Genomic DNA, 21968 nt, shown 5'->3' with positions numbered 1-21968 from the left:
TGTATAAGCAGTGATCTATGTCACTCCTCCTGAAATCCTGGGATTTCATGAATGTATCAAATTTATGATACCATTCCCTTGGTGCCTGTTTGAGCCCATAAAGACTCTTTTTCAGCTTGCATACAAGCTTCTCCTTTCCATTCACTGCATAACCCTCTGGCTGTTGCATATATATCTCCTCATGGAGATCACCGTGAAGAAAAGCAGTCTTCACATCCATCTGAATCAAATCCAGATCATCATGAGCAACCAAAGTTAATACAGCTGTGTGGTCATTTTGACCACTGGAGAGAAGATCTCATCAAAGTCCACACCATATTCCTACTTGAAGCCCTTAGCCACTAACCTGGCTTTGTATCTTGGCTTTGCATCAGGTGCAACTTTGAGCCTGTAAACCCACTTGCATGGCAAAACCTTCTTGCCTGTAGGCAAATGCACCAACTTCCATGTTCCATTTTTGTGCAGAGAATCCATCTCTGACTTCATAGCACGCTCCCAAAGAGCCTTGTCTGCCCTTTGTAAAGCCTCGTTATAACATGAGGGCTCCCCACAGTCAGTGAGCATCAAGTAGTCAACCCCTGGAACAAACCTGTCAGGGGGTCTAGAGGGTCTTGTGGACCTCCGTACCCAATGACCATCAAATATTGGTGGCTCCTGTTCCATGCCATAAGGTTGAAAGATCATGCCCGGTATCTCCTCTAACTGTGGGATATCCATAGGGATATCTTTTGCCATCTCTGGCTGTCCATTTGGACCATTTCCAGCACCATTTAAGGGCTGGTTTTGTTGCTGTAATGGCTGATTTACAGCCCTTGGTTGTTGTCCATGATGTCCATCATCATCAAAGATGACTCTGCCAGGTTCCTGTTGCCTTGCAGGCTCCTTATACATACATGTTTCATCAAAAATGACATCATTGCTGCGTATAATCTTTCTATTCACTGGATCCCAAAGTCTATACCCCATTTCACCTCTGTCACCATATCCTAGGAATATGCATTTGTGAGACTTAGGATCAAGTTTGGTGCGCATTTCCCTGCGTATGTGCACGTACGCAACGCAACCAAACACTCTCAAGTGCTTGTAGGACGGAGGCTTCCCTGTCCATACTTCCTCTGACACTTTCCCACCAAGCCTCGTGTTAGGTGACTTGTTTATAAGATGAACGGCTGTCATAACAGCTTCAGCCCAAAAACCATGAGGTAACGCAGCATGTGACAACATAGAACGGACCTTCTCCTGAATGGTCCTGTTCATCCTCTCTGCTGTCCCGTTTTGTGGAGGATCATAAGGAGTAGAGAGCTCTCTCTTGATGCCTTTAGCATCACAAAAGTCCTGAAACTGTTTGGACATACTCTCCACCATTGTCGGAACGCAAAGCCTTCAGTGTTTTGCCAGTTTGATTCTCAACATGAGCAACAAACTTCTCAAACACTTTGCTCTATCTTCGCTCTAGGATCTAGAGGCCACGTGGGCTCTCTTTCCAGTTGGTTTTCATGTGTTTCATGTGGGAGACATACACACAGAGAGAAGAAGGGAGAGAGAGAGAGAGCTGTGGGGATAAGTCAACTCACCAAGTGTGAGTGTGTGACTCCCCTATCACACGTATATTGCATAGTAGTACACATAGTGCACTTAGTACATTAAATGTACTAAGTGTACTATGTACTATAACTTATGGGCTAGTACACACTATAAGGGTGGGCATAATGTCTTTACCCCAACAACCTCCCACTTAAAGGCAAAATGTATGATGTTATGCCTCATTGAAAAAAGGCATTCCCCTCTCTTCTTTAATCGAACCGAGGCTGGTCAAGACCTCGGCCGACCTTGCCATGCAAGACGTCCTTCATTGACTCTCCGTCAGCTGGTTGTTGCAACCTTATCATCCTTGCAAGCCTCTGTGGCTGCAATATACTCGGCCTCTGTAGTAGATAAGGCTGTGCACTTCTGCATCCTGGATATCCATGACACAGCACCTCCTGTGAATGTAAACACATAACCGGTAGTAGACTTCCGGTTATCTGGATGACCGGCATAATTCGAATCCGTGTAACCATGCACTAATGCATCCTGTTTGCCAAAGCATATGCACATATCCTGTGTGCCCTTCAGGTATCTCATGACACCTTTCACTGCTTCCCAATGCTTCTTGCCAGGGTTGGCCATGTATCTAGAAACCACTCCCACTGCAAATGCAATGTCCGGCCTAGTAGCAACCATGGCATACATGAGACTGCACAAGCTGAAGCATACGGAATCTTGGCCATATCAGCCCTGCCACTATCTGACTGTGGGCTGTCCATAGCACTGAGTTTCACATATGGAGGCAAAGGAGTACTAGTCTTCTTCCCCCCGTCCATATTGAACCTCTGCAAAACTTTGCCAATGTATTCCTTCTGAGACAAATACAACACATGCTGATTTCTGTCCCGAAGTATCCGCATACCCAAAATGTGATTTGCATCACCTAAATCCTTCATATCAAAGGTTTGATGCAGCCTCTTCTTCAAGGCATCCATCTCTTTACGAGATTTCCCGGCAATCAACATATCATCAACATACAAGATGAGGATCAATAGACTGCCATCCAAAGCTTTCTTGGTGTATAAGCAGTGATCTATGTCACTTCTCCTGAATTTCTGGGATTTCATGAATGTATCAAATTTATGATACCATTCCCTTGGTGCCTGTTTGAGCCCATAAAGACTCTTTTTCAGCTTGCATACAAGCTTCTCCTTTCCACTTACTGCATAACCCTCTGGCTATTGCATATATATCTCCTCATGGAGATCACCGTGAAGAAAAGCAGTCTTCACATCCATCTGAATCAAGTCCAGATCATCATGTGCAACCAAAGCTGACACAGCTCTAAGTGTGGTCATTTTGACCACTGGAGAGAAGATCTCATCAAAGTCCACACCATATTCCTGCTTGAAGCCCTTAGCCACTAACCTGGCTTTGTATCTTGGTGCATCAGGTGCAACTTTGAGCCTGTAAACCCACTTGCATGGCAAAACCTTCTTGCCTGCAGGCAAATGCACCAACTTCCATGTTCCATTTTTGTGCAGAGAATCCATCTCTGACTTCATGGCACGCTCCCAAAGAGCCTTGTCTGCCCTCTGTAAAGCCTCCTTATAACATGAGGGCTCCCCACAGTCAGTGAGCATCAAGTAGTCAACCCCTGGAACAAACTTGTCAGGGGCTCTGGAGGGTCTTGTAGACCTCCGTACACCCAATGACCATCATTTGCAGGTTGCTGTCCAGCCTGCATATCACCTATTGGTGGCTCCTGTTCCATGCCATAAGGCTGAAATATCATGCCCGGTATCTCCTCTAACTGTGGGATACCCATAGGGATATCTTCTGTCATCTCTGGCTGTTCATTTGGACCATTTTCAGCACCATTTAAGGGCTGGTTTTGCTGCTGTAATGGCTGATTTACAGCCCTTGGTTGTTGTCCATGATGTCCATCATCATCAAAGATGACTCTGCCAGGTTCCTGTTGCCTTGCAGGCTCCTTATACATACATGTTTCATCAAAAATGACATCATTGCTGCGTATAATCTTTCTATTCACTGGATCCCAAAGTCTATACCCCATTTCACCTCTGTCACCATATCCTAGGAATATGCATTTGTGAGACTTAGGATCAAGTTTGGTGCGCATTTCCCTGCGTATGTGCACGTACGCAACGCAACCAAACACTCTCAAGTGCTTGTAGGACGGAGGCTTCCCTGTCCATACTTCCTCTGACACTTTCCCACCAAGCCTCGTGTTAGGTGACTTGTTTATAAGATGAACGGCTGTCATAACAGCTTCAGCCCAAAAACCATGAGGTAACGCAGCATGTGACAACATAGAACGGACCTTCTCCTGAATGGTCCTGTTCATCCTCTCTGCTGTCCCGTTTTGTGGAGGATCATAAGGAGTAGAGAGCTCTCTCTTGATGCCTTTAGCATCACAAAAGTCCTGAAACTGTTTGGACATACTCTCCACCATTGTCGGAACGCAAAGCCTTCAGTGTTTTGCCAGTTTGATTCTCAACATGAGCAACAAACTTCTCAAACACTGAGAATGTATCACTCTTCAAACGAAGAGGATAAACCCACACCTTGCGTGTGGCATCATCAATAAAAGACACACAATATTTTGCCCCTCCCAAAGAAAGCTGAGGCATCTCACATACATCTGTATGCACAAGCTCTAACTGAGCATCTTTCTGTCCAAGAGCTTTCTTGTGGGGGCACTGGAGTTGCCTGCCATATATACAATGCTCACAAAACTGAAAACTTGAGAACTTTAGAGAAGGCAAGTAACCAAAACGAGACAATTGCTCCATTTCTTTGACACTCATGTGTCCCAACCGGCTATGCCACATAGAGATTTCCGGCAGCTCGGTTGCATTTACATTAACATGGTGACAAACACCAGCATGCATGAAGTAAAGAGTGTCCACCTTAGAGCCTCTGGCAACAACCAATGAGCCCTTACTAATCTTCCACTTTCCACGACCAAATGTGGTAACATAATCAGCATCATCAAGCTGTCCAGTAGAAAGCAGATTCTTCTTGATCTCAGGCACATGCCTGACATCATGGAGCATAAGCTGTGAGCCATCTGAAAACACAAGCCTCACATAACCTCTGCCAAGAATCTTGCATGCATGGTTGTCACCCAAATAAACTACTCCTTCATTGCCAGCAGTATACCTGACAAACAAGTCTATGCAACCTGTGACATGAAAGGAGGCACCTGAATCACTGATCCATGAGTGCATACCATGACCATCTCCTGCATGGAGTGAATGGGCATCAAGTGAAGACATGAATAGGACTTCATCCTCACTGTCACCTGCATGTGACACATTGACTTCTTCAATCTTGACTCCACTTTTGCCCTTTGGCTTTGCATCTTTGGCTTCATCTTTGTCTTTGTCTTTGCCTTTGCCCTTTTCCTTTTGATCATTCTTCCATTTGTAGCATTGCTTTTTGAAATGTCCCTTCTTGCCACAATAATGGCATTCCAAGTCCTTTTTCGAGCGGGACTTGCTCCTTCCCCGTTCTTGGCTTTTACCCTTTTGCTGGGATCTCCCACGTGCATTCATTGCATTGGACTTTCCAACAGAGTTGTTCTTCCTGTTCATCTCCTCTCGAAGGAGAGCACCCTCCACATCTGCATATGACAGCATAGCATTTGAATTGCTAGTGGCTGTCCTGAATGTGTCTCAACTCTCTGGCAAAGTGCATAAGAGAAAGGTGGCTTTGAACTCATCGTCCATTGCCAACTTTTGATTGATGACCTGGCTGACAACACCATTAAACTTATTTAGATGGGCTGTCATAGACGCCCCTTCCTTCATTTGAAGACCTATGAGTTTCTTCAACCAATACACTTTGCTTGAGGCACTTTGCTGGGCATACAAGTCCTGCAATCTTTGCCACATTCCCCAAGCTGTCTTCTCTTCACGTATGCTGAAAAGTAAAGAGTCTGACACAGACAACATGATGGTGGATCTTGCCAGATCATCCATATCTTCCCATTCTTCAGCAGTAAGAGAAGCGGGCATTACACCCCTTTCTTTGATGGGCTTGTGCTGCCTCTTCTGGAGCAACACATTATAGCACTGGGTTTGCCAAATGTCATAATTATGTGAGCCTTCAAGCTTCTTGATGTGAAGCAATGAAGAGCTCTCACCTATGGTTGCCATAGCAATATGCAACCTTTGTCAATGCCTGACTCCCTGCAAGATGTGCAAACACTGCACCAAAGCACACAAAGTGCTCACAGTTGTTCTCCCAAAGTTTATCTCCCACTGCGGAAGCACGAATGCAACTTTCCTCCCACTGAATGTGATAAAATCACCAAAATCTGGTTGCTGCAGATTTATGACAGCACCTTAAATGTGCTCTGTTCCCCTTCCAAAGTACTGTACAACAGTACTAAGTGCTCACCAATGATGTACCAAATCTGTACCGGCAAGTACAGCAGCTGAAAATGAGCCTTTTCCTCACTCAAATCAATGTACAGCCATGCCAAAACTTGTACAAAGTTGTACCAAATTTGTACCAGCAAGTACAGTAGCAATAAATGCTCTCCTGGCTGTCCGAATGAGTGAAAATCAGACCTTGACAGTCCCTACCACTGCATACAACAGTCCCGGACAGAAATTGAGCAAAAGCCCCTTGACTGTAAGTGGATTTATGAGGGTTCAAGGCATAAAAGTCTTCCCTGCTGCTTTGCCAAGCTCAACAAGCACAGAATCTTGAAAAGCCCCTTGATTCAAGATCAATTTCTGATCATGAATGGTACATTAATGCACATGAAGGCATCCAGAGTCTTCACAATGCTTCCCCCTGGCCACATATACATCCAATACATAAAAGCCCCTTGATTTACTGACACATTGAGTGCTTGACAGGCATCAACACATTGCCCAAAGCATCAAATGCCAGTGCCTGCATGCAAATCAATCTAATTGACACAAAAGCCCTTTGATTTGCACTGCAATTTCTTGCAATTTTGGCTCGAATGTGAGATTGCTCACATCATACAGCATGTATGAATGCCCAATGGCACAATTACATCAAAAGCCCCAAATATTGACATCCAATTTCCTGCAAATTGACGCGGAATGTGACCAATGTCACCTAATTGTTGCCAATTTTGCTCAAAATCTGAGCAATTTGGACCTGTACCTGCTCAATTGATGATTGGACATGCAAATTCCAAAATTGAAGCAAATACCTCAGACAATTTCTGATTTATGTTGCAGAAAGGGGGTGTTGCGTCGTATTTGCTGACTCGTGAAGGGATGCTGCTGCTGCTGTGGACTCGTGCTGATGCTGCTGCTGCTGCTGTGCTGACTCGTGCTGATGCTGTATTCGTGCTGCTTGCTGGTCAGGCTTCTACTAGCTGCTGTAGACGAGGTGCACCAGTTCTGCACACGCAGCACATGTAGGCGACCAGCGACCAATTCTGCACACGTTACAAGGCGTTTGAGCCGGTGCTGCTGCTGGGGCGCAATCGCTTCGCGAGTGTGGACTTTGTTTGTTGACGCCGCCTCCGCCTAGTGGCCAGCGCTACACGCGACGGGGCCTTGTTTGTTGCCGTTGCCTCCGCCTAGTGTCTAGCGCTACACGCGACGGGGACTTGTTTGTTGCCGTTGTCTCCGCCTAGTGTCTAGCGCTACACCCTCTTGTGGCCAGGCGTTTGACGCCCAACGCCTTGCTGCAACGCACTGCTGCCACTCCCTCTCACTGTCTTGCAGCGCCCAACACGACAGCAAGCTCTCCTCTGCTCGTGCCAAGCTCAAGGCTCCATAGCCGAGCTTCTTCTTCGCGATGAAGACGACTCCGCACACCCGCACACACACGGACACAACCGTGGCTCTGATACCAGTTGAAGGGAGAGAATTAGGGTTTCATGTGGGAGACACATACACAGAGAAGAAGGAAGAGAGAGAGAGAGAGAGAGACATGTGGGGATAAGTCAACTCATAGTATGAGTGTGTGACTCCCCTATCACACATGTATATTTGCTCTAGTACACATAGTGCACTTAGTACATTAAAAGTACTAAGTGTACTATGTACTATAAAACTTATGGGCTTGTACACACTACAAGGGTGGGCATAATGCCTTTACCCCAACAGTAGACATCTCCTGACTCTCTGTACTGTCTCCCCACCATAGGTGAACTCGGGCAACCGGTTGGCCCAGTGTTCAGAGGTGTTAAACACCATTACCTTGGTCTTCCCAAGGTTCACAATGTCACTGTAAGGTCCCTATCCTAGCAGAAGGTCCATAATGCATCCAAGTGTCTCTGTAGCCCCTCTAGTGTATCTGAGATAAGGTCATTGGCATAGAGAAACAGAGGGATCAACACTCCTCCTAAGCCAGCTCTAGGTCCTCCTAGTTTGTCAATGTAGTCGGAGATCTCATCAATGTATAGCCTGAAGAGTGTGGGTGATAGCGGGCAACCCTGCTTCACCCCAATAGTGCTGGTGATCTCCTCTGACATCCCTCCCGGAGCCCGGAGCCCGGAGCCCGGAGCCCGGAGCCCGGAGCCGGCCTCTCATACAATGCTAAGACTCCCCATGTCATCTCAGCGGGCACCCCCATGTCCTATAGCCTGTGCATCAGCCTCCCTCAAAGGCCTTGCGGAAATCCACAAAACAACAATATACTCTCCTCCCATGAGCTTTGCCCTCCTCGATGATGGCCCGAAGCGTGAAGATGTGATGTAGGGTAGAGTATCCCCTCCGGAACCCCGCTTGTCCATGTGTCTGATGTTGATGTGTCTCTGCCCATTTGCTCAACTCATGCTCTAGTACCGATCCATAGAGCTTGGCTAGCACGTGGCCAACCATGATGGTCCTATAGTTACTCAGAACCCGTAGGATCACCCGCTTTCAGGATCAGTACTATAGTATTCGCTGACCAACTGGCAAGGAAACCTTTGCAAAGGGTCCGATTGAACAGGTGGGCTAAGAGTGGCGCAAGCACATCTCTCGCATGCGAAAGGTGCTCTGCCACTAATTCATCATGATCCTGGGCTCGGCCATTCTGCAAACTGTCAATGGTGTCGCAGATCATGCCGACGGAGAAGGTGGAGGAGGTGAGTCGGCTCTCTGGTGGTCGGGGGAGAGGTGGCTGTCCAGGTATCTGGTAGAGCGAGGTAGCATAAGCATGCCATGTCTCTGGTGATGTAATAGGTGTTTGGGCTCTGGGTGTCTGGAAAACTCGCCTCACCTTCTTGCTGTCCTGTCCCAAGAAAAGATGGTACAACTCATGCTCCAACTACGCCAAGTAGGCTCACTTCTTCCTCCGCATGAGGCAGCGAAAGATCACGCGCGCCTGGCGATGTGTACAGATCCCCTGTGCTTCCTCTCGGATGAGGCAGGCAAGGGTTTCCCGGCATTCATCATCATATCAGCCTTTCTGTGGGACATTCTTGCTCAGAGGTGTGATGAATGGCTGAGTTTGAGGGAAGTACATGGCAGCTGACGTGTGGAGTGTCGAGGCGAACTGTGTTGTGAAGTCCTCTAGCGGTACATGTGGGTCCATGTCCTGTGCAGAGCACTGTACAAGTGGTTGGTGTAGCCGGATGCCGTCTGTCTGGTGAAGTGGTATCGGGGGTGTCTCTGGGGGCTGCTCGGTGGTGGCATCGGATCAAAGTGGCATGCAATGCTGAAGGAAAGGTATGCATGATCGACAGCTACAATGATGGGGCGATGTGAGACTGTATAAGACTGTATGTCCGGTATGAGAGATAATGGTCCCAGCAAGTAGTCCACTGTACTCGCACCGACAGATAAGCACCGGGTCTATCTGTCGTGGAGCGTCCTCTTGGCCGCCTGCTGTGTGCATGCTTATGCGAAAAGCATGTGAAGGCTTCTGAACCTGGCCATCGAGCGAGGCCATTGAGTATGGCCAATCCGTGTGCTCCTCCTAGCTCCAGCAGATGATCTCCATAATCTGAATCCTCCATTTCCTGAGAAGTCCTGTCAAGTCCCGACTCCTCGGGTGCTAGATCTTTGTACGTGGGCTCATCACTCTCAAAAAAGGGCACCTGATGCTGTTTTGTACGCACGTTGAAGTCACCTGCCAACAGTACATCTCCAATGCTAGAATAGTGTATGACATCCTCATAAAGTGGGAGGTATGGTGATTCGCCCTCTGCATGGGTGGCGTAGGTGGAGCCTTTGGGCGCGAAGTAGCATATGGCAACATAAATATCACGTGGCCGATCAGTATGTATGCGGATCCACATGAAACGGGTCTCCTCATCTCTCCTCATGACCTGCACGACATGCTGTAGCTCCTCCCTGTAAAGGACAGCTACCCCTCCAAATCCTCTAGTACCTCCACGTGACCTTGCCTGAGGGCGGCAAGTGGACTCCCATCTGTAGCCTTTGACCTCTAGTAAGCGGGTGCCCGGGGCCTGGTGTGTCTCCATATAAAGTACAATGTCTCTGCCTCTGAAAGTCTCCTCAAACATCCCCACATCTGTCCTCATCGCCCCATTGCAGTTCCACACTGCAAATCTCAGGTGTCTCTCATAGGCCGCGCCCCGTCATGGGCGCCTCTCTATGATGATCACACGACCATCCCGGTAAACCGCCCACTTGCCCGCCTTGTGGGCCTCTAGAATCCGCGGCATACATTCCCTCCGATGTGCTACCTTGGCTGGTGTGAGATCGTCCTCAAGGTAGATTTTGTCTCCTTTGAGGGCTCTCCTCTTGGAGAGAAACCCTCACCATGTCTCTAGGTCCGCGAACTTGAGGATAAGTGGCCACTCCTTGGCAATGTCTTTCCCTACTCTCCATGCACCGACAATAATAGAGGTGTCTGCCACTCCCATACGCCCGCAAATGCCCTTGGCATCCTCCAACAGGCTATCCTTCTCCTTCCATCCCACCACCCACACGTGAAGTGTGCGGATCTTCCTCTTCCTCCTCCTCCATGGCCACATTGACGAACCGCTCCTTGTTCGTCTGTGGCTTACGCTTCTTCTCTACCTCAATCCACTCGGATGTGGCTTGCACCTCCTCTTGGGTCTTCTTGGCCACCGCCGCCCATGTTTGGATCTCCTTTGCTACATGTGTTATATTAAACATCTTCAAAAGACACAGTGGGTCTATGAGACCAAAATTGATACAATAGTGTCCATGTAATCTCATCATGGTACAAAAGAAAACAAAGACTAGAGCTATGAGTGGAATGTCAAATCTGAGCCATATGATACAAAGTGGGACCATAGGAAATCTACAAGAGTGAGCACGAGTTTTGAATGTTTGACTAGATTTGGTTGTCTTTGACAGATTTGGGCTAGTTTTAACCAATTTTCTGCAATTTTGATCAGGTGGACAAGATTTTGACTTTTGCTGGACTGAGGGTTCACTTAGTGTTTTGTTGATATTTAACCATCATTTGGCGCTTATCTTAGTTAGAAAAGGTATGTTCAATGTTCACGCAAAAAGAGGGCCTTGCCTGGGTCACGATACCCTTACGAGGGATGTGTACTTATGAGCCAATAACTCACTTATATAGGCTTGGGACTAATAATGAAGTAGGAAAGCACACTTATTAAACAGCTATAGCTAATTATAGGCTTTCACATCAACCCATGCCAAAAATCATCCATAAATCACTTATTCGTTGTCCATCCCTTCTTGGGCCGTCCTAGATATAAGCCTAGCCTCTAATTACATGCTAGCCGTTCTGGCTAGTTTTGCTCGTAACCTTATTGCTCCCTTTAAACTAGACCCCCCATTCATCCATAGGAGTGAGAACTAGCAAAAAAGATAGGGAGCAACTTCTTAGAGATCTTTACAATCTCGTAATAGATTTCAACTTCAGTGTGATTTGTCAACTTGTTTTGACATTTCTAGAATAATCTTGTTTCTGAGTGTGAATTCACAATCCATTATGGTTTTTTGTGGAACCTACTAAGAGTTCAACAACTCAAACCAAAATTTCTCTTAATGTTCACTTTACCAAGGAGAAAATTTGCATATTCCTTCACCTTCAAATCCTTAGTTAGTTAGAGATAAACCAACCGAATAACTTTGGATGTAAGCTTTAGTGTATTTCTAAGTTATGCCTTGACACACTGAACAAACTTACTAGCTACATCAACTGAGTAAGATGTAATTAGCTTCCGTGTTCGTCGTGGGAACATACCTTAACAAGAGGCAATTTGAAGGATTAGTCATTTGACCAGAGGTATCGTCACACCATGGTCATCCGACCTATCTATTCATCACGCCAATCACCAGCTTGACACAAAGAGGGTGTGTATCAGTGGTATGGGAACGCAATACTGAGATGATCGAGACATGTATTTGTACCATAGAGATTTTCTCCCACAACAAACTCTAGTAGGTCCAAACTATCTTGCACTCCTAGTCATCAAGCTCATGGGTTGTCATGACACATTAAGGAATATCTTACTCCCCCATGTTTACTGTGTATGCACACATACAAATGCTCAAAGGCACATCGATCTTTCTCTTTTCTCCAAAAAAGTGAGTCCATTGACCCAATTGGGATTGCCCCATAGACCCAAAGTCGAATTTTGTCAATAGGATTGATCACCATATCAAAGGCCATTGGGGAATGTAAAGATCAGATTAGTTTCCTTGAAACTTGTAAGGTCAAGTGGGCTAATGGGCATTGCTAGGGCAGAGGAGGCGGAGTTGCCCAAATCAAAAAATTGATTTGGGGCTTCTCTAATTGAGAGCAAGGTGAGTCTTCTCCTGTAATTGTTCAACAGTTTTGACGTTTGCCCACGAATTGCTGAAGAAGCACGTAGCATGGGCCAGCCCATAAGGCAGCCCACCATGGGCTATGCCTTGGGTTTGGTCTCTAAAACACCATCAGCCCTTCAAACGTCGTGTCGGCATAGCACATGGACAGCATATATGTTAGGTCAGGGTTGCACAGAAATAGAGACACAGAGAGAAACAGAGCAGCAAGCACACTCAAGAGTGAGTGATGGTGATTGATGCTCACCCAAAGAAGAAGGGATACAATGTGTGGAGTAAGAGAGTTGACTCCACACTACTCATATCATATGTGGCATAACTCATAGCATATATGCCAATAAATCCCCCCTTAGTGGCAATGTGAACCTTTACAAGGTCTGAGCAGATCACTCTCTGTAGGAGAGTAAGCCTAAAGCTTTGCGGAAAGCATTAAATTTCTCTCAAGGCAATGCCTTCGTGAATAGATCTGCAACATTGTCCTGTGTAGAGAAGTAAGATAATGAGTTCTCCCCTGCATGAATCCTCTCCTTGACATAGTGATAATGAATCTCTATGTGCTTACTACGTGCATGAAACACTGGGTTTCGTGCCATGGCTATAGCACTCTGACTATCAGTGAGTATGGTGGTGGGTGTCTGCTGACACTCACGAAGATCAATCATCAATCTCCTCAGCCATACACAATCTACTATGGCTGTAAAGGCTGCCCTGTACTCAGCCTCACAAGTAGATGTGGCAACAGTGGGTTGCTTTTTGCTCAGCCATGATATGCGTGAATGCCCCAAAAAGAAACAATTCCCATTGGTGGATTGCCATGTATCATAGTCACCAGTCCAGTTGAAATCACTGTAAGCATATAACTGCAAGCTGCCCCCCTTGGGATATACCAATGCAAGATCCAGGGAGCCCTGAAGATAGCAGAAGATCCACTTCACTGCTTGCCAATGCTTTGTACCTGGGCTATGCATAAATTTGCTACACTGGAAAACGCCAAACTGGATATCCGAGCATGTGTTGCATAAGTATATGAGGCAGCCCACTGCTTGGCTGTAAACACTCGTATCAAAAGGCTCTCCAACATCATACATGCTCAATTTCACCCCTGGCTACATCGGAGGAGAGATGGGCTTACAATCTTGGAAACCAAATTTGAGCAATAGCTTTTGAATGTACTTTGATTGGTGTACATAAATCCCCACACTTGTCTGCACAAATTGTATGCCCAAATAATAACACAACAATGCCAAATCTGTCATCTCAAATGACATTTGCAATTCAGCTTTGAATGCTGAAATTTTATCCATGTCGTTCTCAGTTAGCAACATATCATCCACATAAAGAATGAGCATAGTCAAAGTGCCATGATCCTCTTTCACGTAGAGGGTGCTCTCTGTCAGACTATTGCGAAATCCTTGCGTGGTCAAATAAGTATGTGTCTTCTCATACCAAGCTTGAGGAGCTTGTTTGAGACCATAAAGTGCTTTGCGAAGCTTGCATACTTTATTTTCATGACCATGCATCACAAAAGCAATGGGCTGATTTACATACACTTCTTCCTGCAAATCCCCATTGAGAAAAGCTGATTTTCTGTCCAACTGATGCACTTCCATCCATGATGGGCAGCCAATGCAACAACACATCTAACTGTGACCATACAAGCAAGAAGTAGGTGCGAAAGTCTCATAATAATCAATGCCTTTTTGCTAGGCATATCCTTTGGCCACTAGCCTGGCCTTGTACCTATCAATGGTACCATCACACCTTCTTTTTAACTTGTAAACCCACTTTGTGCTAATGGGCTTCTTGCTAGAAGGCAAGTCTACCAAATCCCAAGTGCTGTTTTTATGGATAGAATCCATCTCATTTTGCATGGCTTGCATGCAATGCTCATCCTCATGAGCCTCTTCAAATGAATTTGGCTCATCTGCATCACAAAGTGTACTCATGCAAGCAACATCTGTGTGTTCACTTGCATTACGTGAACTAGTCCTAGTCCTGCTACCAAGTGGAGCCGAAAGTTTACTCTCCTGTAAAGTACGGTGCAGCCAATGAGGCACAACTCTAGCCTCTTCCGTTGGTGTCCGTTCTTGCCCTACTACTTCCTCCACATTTTGAGGTGTAATGAGCTCATTCATAGGCTGATTTTGAGTACCCAAATGCTGTCCATTAGGCAAAGTTGATGGCTGATTTGTTGAGCCATCAATTCCCAACAGGAGAAGTCCTTCAAACATGTTAAGTGGGCCCAAAAGTGGTTGTCCAAAAAATTCAACCAATGGCTGGTCTGAATTTTCAGCAAATACAACATCTCTGCTATCCAAAATCCTTTGTGTAGAAGGATTAAAGAGACGGTAGCCTTTACTACCACTGCTATAACCCACAAATATGCACTTAGCTGCTTTGTCATCAAGCTTACCTCTCAATTGCTGAGGTACATGTGCATATGCTATACATCCAAAAACTCTAAAGTGATCAACTTTAGGTTTCCTTTTGTGCCAGGCCTCATATGGCGTTATGGTTTTCAATGCTTTGGTAGGGCATCTATTCAACACATGTGTAGCACACATTATTGCCTCCATCCAGAATATGTGAGGCCTTTAACCATGCATCTAGCCATTTCCATCAAAGACTTGTTCTTTCTCTCAGCAACACCATTTTGCTAAGGAGAATATGGCATCGTGCATTGATGCTTTATGCCTTTTTCTGCCATAAATGCTTTGAAAGCAATGGACATGTATCCCCCCCCTTGATCTGTATGGAGGGTCTGCACTTTGCAACCTGTTTGATTTTCAGCTTGTGCCACAAAATACTGAAAACATGCAAATACATCAGATTTTACCTTCAAGGGATACACCCAAGCAAATCTAGAGTAGTCATCGATAAAGGTTACAAAGTATACATTCTTTCCAAAAGATGGTGCCCGCATAGGACCACACACATCACTGTGAACAAGCTGTAATTTTCGGACAACCATTGTTGATCCATCTTTTGGGAATGCATTTCTGTGCATCTTACCCAATATGCACCCCTCACATACATGTTTTGGTGGCAGAGTTCTACATGAGGCATATCCTGTACCATTTTATGTCTTTGCAATAGCATCAAATTGCCATATTTCACATGCCCAAACCTGGCATGCCACAATTCTGCCTCATGCATGGCAGGTGTAAGAGTGGTAACCACATGAGCATCATGCTCTCTCTTGTCAAGCTGATATAACCCATGGTACAATGTGCCGGAAGTGACCAATGCATAGCGACCTTCACGGTCTTTCATTGTGCATCTGCCGTTCTCAAAGTTCACTGCATATCCTCTTTTAGCAAAAGAGGAGACGGACAACAAGTTCTTCTTAATCCCTGGCACATACAATACATCTAGAAGACATAATTCTGAACCATCTACTATTGTGAGGATCACCTCACCAACACCCTGAAAACTGGATAAGAAGAATTGTTTGCAGATGTTACCCACTTGCCTTCACGGGCAGCCATAAGCTTCTTAAACAAATCCCTCCATGAGGTAATGTGTTTAGAAGCACCACTGTCAAAGTACCATGTGTCGTGTCTTTCATTGACACTGAGAGACATATGCTCCAATGATGCATCATAACTATAAGTAAGAAAAGTCCACTCATCCTGCACAAGATTTACTGATGCATCATCTTTCCCTGCAGGCGATGAAGAAGAATCTACAGCCATGCGGCTCTCCTTTTTCTTCTCCTTTACAAGCCTTTCCTGGAAACCAACTCCTTTTCGGAAATGACCTCAACAGTATTGAGCAGTTGCTCTCGAAGATCCTGGATCTTCGTAAGATGATCAGCCATACTATCACCTTTATTCATGTCCAAGTTCTCAAGCTCTTTCTTAAGAAATACAACCCTGGCCTCATTCTTTGCTTGATACATGGTTTCAAGTACATCCCAAGCTCTCTGTGAGGTCCTTCAAGACCGAATATGCAGTATAATTGATCGCTTTACTGACAAAGCAATCAAAGCCATCGCTTGGGCATCGTGAGTATCCCATCTCTTCTGCTCCTGTGAGGGAGGAGTGGGTACTGCAGCTTGTTGAGCACCATGACCAGGCGTGTTAGGTGCTATGTCAACAGGACGTACATCTTCACTTGAGACATAACCCCGTAATCCTTTGGCCACAAGTAGATTTCGTACCATGAAACTCCATAGAGAGTAATTACTGCCATCCAATTTATCCTCTTGGGACAAAACCCTGAACATATCGGTCGTATTTCCAACCATGTGCTGAAATCTCTTGCAAGAGAGATGCAAACACGTGCAACCAAATATGTTGTAAAAAGCACTTGCACAGGCAAAATTTTAAATCCCAAACGTATCGGAGTGCAATGCCAAGCAACCACAAGGTCTTGTACAAATGTTTTGCCCCGATTACAAGGCTGTCAATAAGCAATGCTGAAAATCCCCAAATTCTTGAGCATCAATGGGCTGATTTATGTGTCAATTGCACATAATTCACAAATCCCCAAAAATATGTGTACCAATGAGCTTTAATTGTGCAATTAAGCACTGTATTTAAGAAAGCCCCAAATTTTTCCTGTCCCCTGTAATTGCAATTGTGCAAATTCTGAAAAATCCCCAAAATCTGAAAAATCCCCAAATTTTCCTTGAATCCTGCACCGAGATGTTGCCATGCACTGCTACCTGCACCTGATTTTTGCAATGAAGTAAGAAATGTACAAAAGCCCCTTGTACTGAACCAAAAAATCAGGTACTTTGCTGAAACCCTGATTTTGCAGAGATGCCTGTTGAAGAAGTTGTGCACAGACGGTAGACTCTGGCCATGGCCTTTGGCTTGCAGACGTGGCAACAGGCTGAAGCAAGACCTGAAGAGGTGGTCGGCGGCACATGTGGCAATTGGTAGAAGAAGACAACTAAGGGGAACGTAGCTTGTAGCCGATTGTTTGAGCAGGTCCTGAGCTAAGACACCCTAAGATTTGTGAAAGTGGGCTTTAAGGAAGTGTCATGAAGAGAGTGGACACGACGCGATCCCTTTGCTGGAGAGGAGGCTCCCGACACCCCCTTCTTTGAGTACACAGCACAATTGGGCAGCAGGATTCAGATGCTTGAGATTGAGGGCACTCCAACAGCAATAAAGCATGGGCCTCCCTCCATAGTTTTCGGCTGGGGAAGATTACACTCTTTCGGTAGCAGTTAGCCCATGGAAGCCTTGTGGTTGGCACTTAGTTGTGGTCATAGGAGATAGATCAGTAGCTTGTTTGAGGTGTAGCCATCTAATTCTTTCTATTTGCTACTGCCCTTAGTGCTAGGCTTCTTTATGGCTGAGTCTGCCCTGCATCTCCGGAGGTTTGACAAAAACTCAGTACGAAGGCCTTTGTGTGAATATATGCTCTTATGTGTGTGTGTGTGTGGAGTGCGGGTGTGAGAGCATATCTTGATACAGAGTTCTACACCCACTATTGGGCACTGATGACATTAGTGGGGATGTCATAGTATCTAGTCCATACTATGCATAACATAGTTGATAGTTATATAGTCTTGAGGGTTGACTACCATGAGTATATAACATGCACGTTCCTAAAAGGTGAATTTGGGCATGTTCTGGATTCATCTAGGTATATATATCTACAAAAGTCCCAGCGTCATTGCCTCTGGGATTGCCGGAAGGCTCAGCAGGTTTGGTTGAGGTATCGCTATGGACCGGACTAGTTAACCCACCGGAGCCTTGCGGTTGGCACTTGCTTGGCCATTGGATGTAGATCAGTAGCTTGTTCAAGGTGTAGCCATCTACAGGAGTCCCAATGTCATTGCCTTTGGGATTGTCCGAAGGCCCAGCAAGTTTTTTTGAGGTTTCTCCACATCTTCACGATGGATCGGGCTCCCTCGTGCACAATTACCTGGGCATAGTTGCTTGGGTTACTGAGGCTGAGGCAGCCATGGCATACGACGAGGATGATGTGGGGGACTGGCACTGCAGGTTGCTCATCATCGGATCTCAACAATTCAGTTCCGGTTCCCTCTTTTGATCAATGGACTCGTGGCTCTTGTCAAGATGGGAGATTTACATTAGTATTGCCGCGTGGCACATTTGGCAAGCTCGCTGTAGCGAGGCCATCGAGGGCACCCCCACCCCACTAGCAGAGTCCATCCGGAGCATATGGCTTGATATCATTCACATCCTCCATGGGCAGTGGGGGAAGCTTCAGGGTGGCTCTGATTGCATGTAGAAGCGCCACAAGGCCTTCTTGTGGATTTTGCTGTCACGGCCCTTTTCTCATTGACAGTGGTGGTGAGCCCACTTGGCATTATAGGGTTGTTACCCCCCCCCCCCCCCTACCCCCCCCCCCCCCCCCCCCCCACCTTTGTTTTTCTCATCGCTCCCTCTACGGAGCTGAGTTTGTACTTAGCTTGCATGGCTGTTTTTCTTGTAACTAATAGAAGGATCTTTTTTCTGGGGAAAAGAAAAAGTTGTTCGTGAAGGAAGTTGGGTAAGCTTTTTCCTCATTGGGGGCTGGCGAAGGCGCTCCTTGTCACATAGTGGAAAAGGGCAAGGCAAAGAGAATCTTAAGCTTGAAGTAGGCTGGCCGCAGACTCGTCCTTAAAGGAGGTACTAAGTTTGCAGTTTGGGGCAGCAGTGAAGGCCCAATGGGTGCCGGTGGGCCAAGGATTTGCATGGAGGAAGTGCGGGTCAAAGATGTGGACAACCTTCCACGGCTTTTTGCCTAGCTGGAGGCGAAACGATGAGCTTGTCCAACAAAGCTCCACTCTGAATCATGGGATGGATGATGTCCAATCCCCCTTTGTGGAGGGGTTGGACAATGACTCTCCAGCCCACCTTGGCTTGTGCTGCTCTACTGTCACCTTTAGCCCAAGAAGTTATGGATGAAATGCTGAACCTGTCCAATGCACAATGTCGAGAAGGCTTTGCATGAAGTGATGTACCACATGGTGGCAAGGAGCATGTGGTTAGCCACAACCACCTTGCCGACCAAGGATAACCTCGCTGAGCTGTAATAAAGGAGCTTCCTCCGAATTCTCTCTCTCTCTCTCTCTCTCTCTCTCTCTCATGCTCTAGGAGAAAGAAGCTCCCTCTCTTGCCTTTATAGAAGGGACCCCAACTCCTTTGCATGGTATGTGGGATAATTCACACCCCCATGCATTGACACGTGACATCCTGTGGTCCAATTGCAGAAAAAGACTTTGCTCTTAGTGGACTGGTTATTATTTGGAGTAGAGGAAGTAACTGGAGTCCTCAATATCACCAGCTACTCCAATCCGAACATTAGTTTAGGGCAATCCTCCACTTGCAAATCGTGCCTTTAACAATTGGTTGAATGCAAAAGTAAATGCTTAAATGAAAGTTACAAGCTTTGAATTTGAGTGAAATAAAGATATTCATCCATCTGCCTAAAGAAACATTGTAGCACGCGTGTCGCCCAGGCATAAGGGGAACTCAGTATGGTGCTAGAGGCAAGATCTAGCAGTATAAGAAGAGTGGAATGTAGAATCAATTGCTTTGAGGAAATGTGAAATGTTTTCATTTGACAAAATTGTGTAACTGAAGGAAACACAATCTGGTGAGGCCTCATGTTTTCTGAATTTTTACCATGCTGTCTAACCTGTGTTCAGTTTAAACTTTTGGTTGCAGCTGTCAAGAATACCCAAAAAGGGAGGTTGTTGGCTTGTCGAGGAATGTAAATATAGCCTCCCATGCTTTTGCAGTCCGAGCTTTTACAACAGATGGTGGTTCTGAAGGGAAAAAATCCCAGGGACCTCTTCCTTCAGTAGATTGGGCATGCCTTACCAAGGATGACGAGAGCACCAGGAGCTGTTTGCTCCGTCACTTGCAAGGTTGCTACAGTATTGCAAAGAGAAAGAGCCTTTTATTGATCAATGAGGAGGCATTCAATGAAGCAAAAATGGAGTGTTTTAAATTCGATACACGGCAAGCTGTCAAACATGTAAACAGCCGCAAATTGTGCTCAGATGTAATACGCTGGTGGGAGCATACACAGCCATGGATCAAATGGCCCTGCACAATCTTGTATGATTCTCTGTGCCCTTTCTCATTTATCGCTAGTTAGGCAGGGAACCTCTGAGGTTGGATACAGAACATTCCGTGTCTATCGGAGTTAAATGGGCAAGCTTGCCCTTCCATCCTTGACAGGCAGTCTTGATGGGGCCTGGCTCACAGTCAGGCACTGTTCATGGGCGGTCTTGATGGGGCCTGTTCCATTTCCGTCCTAATTGCATCTCAGAAATTACATCAAAGCCTTTTTGAGGCTATGTCTGCCTTCATATGCAAGATGCTTGCGTGCCTTGGTTCGAGTGTAGAATATGTCTCAAAATGGCGTCTGCATGTGCATGGTTATGCTTGGAGGAGGAATGTCACATTGGCTCTTAAAACCTTTTCAAATTGGCTCTTGTCAATCATGTCTGAAGTATGGTTGTGGCTTGCAGTATTCCTTGGTTTTTCTCTGTCAGTATTGTTTATGGATTGCGGGTTTCAATGGACTTGGTACCGTTGTGGGTCCTTGGTCCTGTGGCAGCCAGCTGTGTTGTCAAAGCCAGCACTCAGCCACTTCTCATGTGGAAGCAACTGATGGCAAACCCTGAACTTGGGGCTCGTGTGTTGGCAATATACAGGGAAGCCAAGGTGAGTGGTTTGGCTCGACGTGTGCTGGAATCTGCCAGCTCAAATTCAAAGAAACTCAAGAGGCTCACAGAGGAGAAGTTAGATGTTGTATCTCGTGTTCAGAATGGTCAATTTAATGATCTTATGAAGCATTACTTTGAGAAAAGGTTTCTAGAGCTATGGGAATTCAGCATTGACAAGTATGAGGACATGAGGGTGTTCTACCTTATAATGGACAGAAGAGTGAAGAATGTTTTTTAGTCAAAGGTGCTGGTGCTCTTTTTGAAGGCGATGTTGAAGGTTACTGGTCTTACTGCACCAAATGCTGGGCTAGCTTGGGTTCTCTTTCCATTGAGGCTACTTACTTGAGAAGCCTTTCCACTTTTTACAGATGTTGCTTGGGAAGCTGTAAATCTTTCTACAATCATGGCTGTTCTTTTAATGGACGCTTTAGCTAAGACTTTCAAATAGGAGCAGTGTATCAAAAACATGTTCAAACTGTATTTCAAGACACATGATATTCCTGCATGGGCATGCTCAATTGTACTACTTTTAAGGACTTCTCCAGAAACGCTTGGTAGTGCAAGTGATTTTCTCTTTCAAATGTAGAGTCCATCACATGGAACATTGTGGGCATTGAGGAGTTATTTGCTGGCAGTCTCTTCCTGGGGAATGTTTTCTTCTAGAGGGAGGGGTTCTGTTCCATGAGTAAACCATGTAAACAAAATGTGTTGATTGGGTTTGGGATGAAAGGAATGTGCTTTATCCTGTATTTCTTGAATTATCCAAGATGAATAAAAGTCTTGAAGATCAGCTTAGTTAAATGTACTCATGCCATAATATGTATGAGAAGTTGTGGGGTTTCATTGAGGACGCTATTATTGTTTATCTAGAGAGGGGTTCAGTTAATGAAGAGCCATCGAGTACGTGTACTAGGGCATCAGATTTGTAGGCATGGGGAGTGGCTTTTGAACATGGGAAGGTAAGAACTAAAGACTCTTTAGTTCTTACTGTCAAAGGATTGGTTAATGAAGATTGTGGGTACCAGATGACAGCAACCTTCAAGAGAATCCAC

The 21968-nt window shown here is 45.8% G+C and overlaps 1 protein-coding gene across 5 annotated transcripts in view; it reads left to right on the top strand.

Moving 5' to 3' along the window:
- The window catches only part of LOC147618610 (uncharacterized), a 59083-nt gene extending 37372 nt beyond the window's left edge, over nucleotides 1-21711 (top strand). For 4 of the 5 annotated variants that reach the window (XM_086773632.1, XM_086773629.1, XM_086773631.1 and 1 more), the window contains 2 exons: nucleotides 19907-20302; nucleotides 20719-21711. In XM_086773632.1, coding sequence (XP_086629758.1) covers nucleotides 19907-20302; nucleotides 20719-21154 — 832 coding nt within the window. In that variant the 3' untranslated portion in view covers nucleotides 21155-21711. The remainder of the gene's footprint in view (nucleotides 1-19906; nucleotides 20303-20718) is intronic. The other variant, XM_086773634.1, reaches the window with a different exon arrangement.
- The last annotated feature ends 257 nt before the right edge of the window (nucleotides 21712-21968 follow it).

Source organism: Cibotium barometz, chromosome 34 (genome assembly GCF_041138505.1).
Source record: "Cibotium barometz isolate CiBa-2024 chromosome 34, ASM4113850v1, whole genome shotgun sequence".
Classification (NCBI taxonomy): Eukaryota; Viridiplantae; Streptophyta; class Polypodiopsida; order Cyatheales; family Cibotiaceae; genus Cibotium; species Cibotium barometz.
Note: the sequence above shows the minus strand (reverse complement) of the source record. Positions and strands in the feature narration are given on the sequence as shown.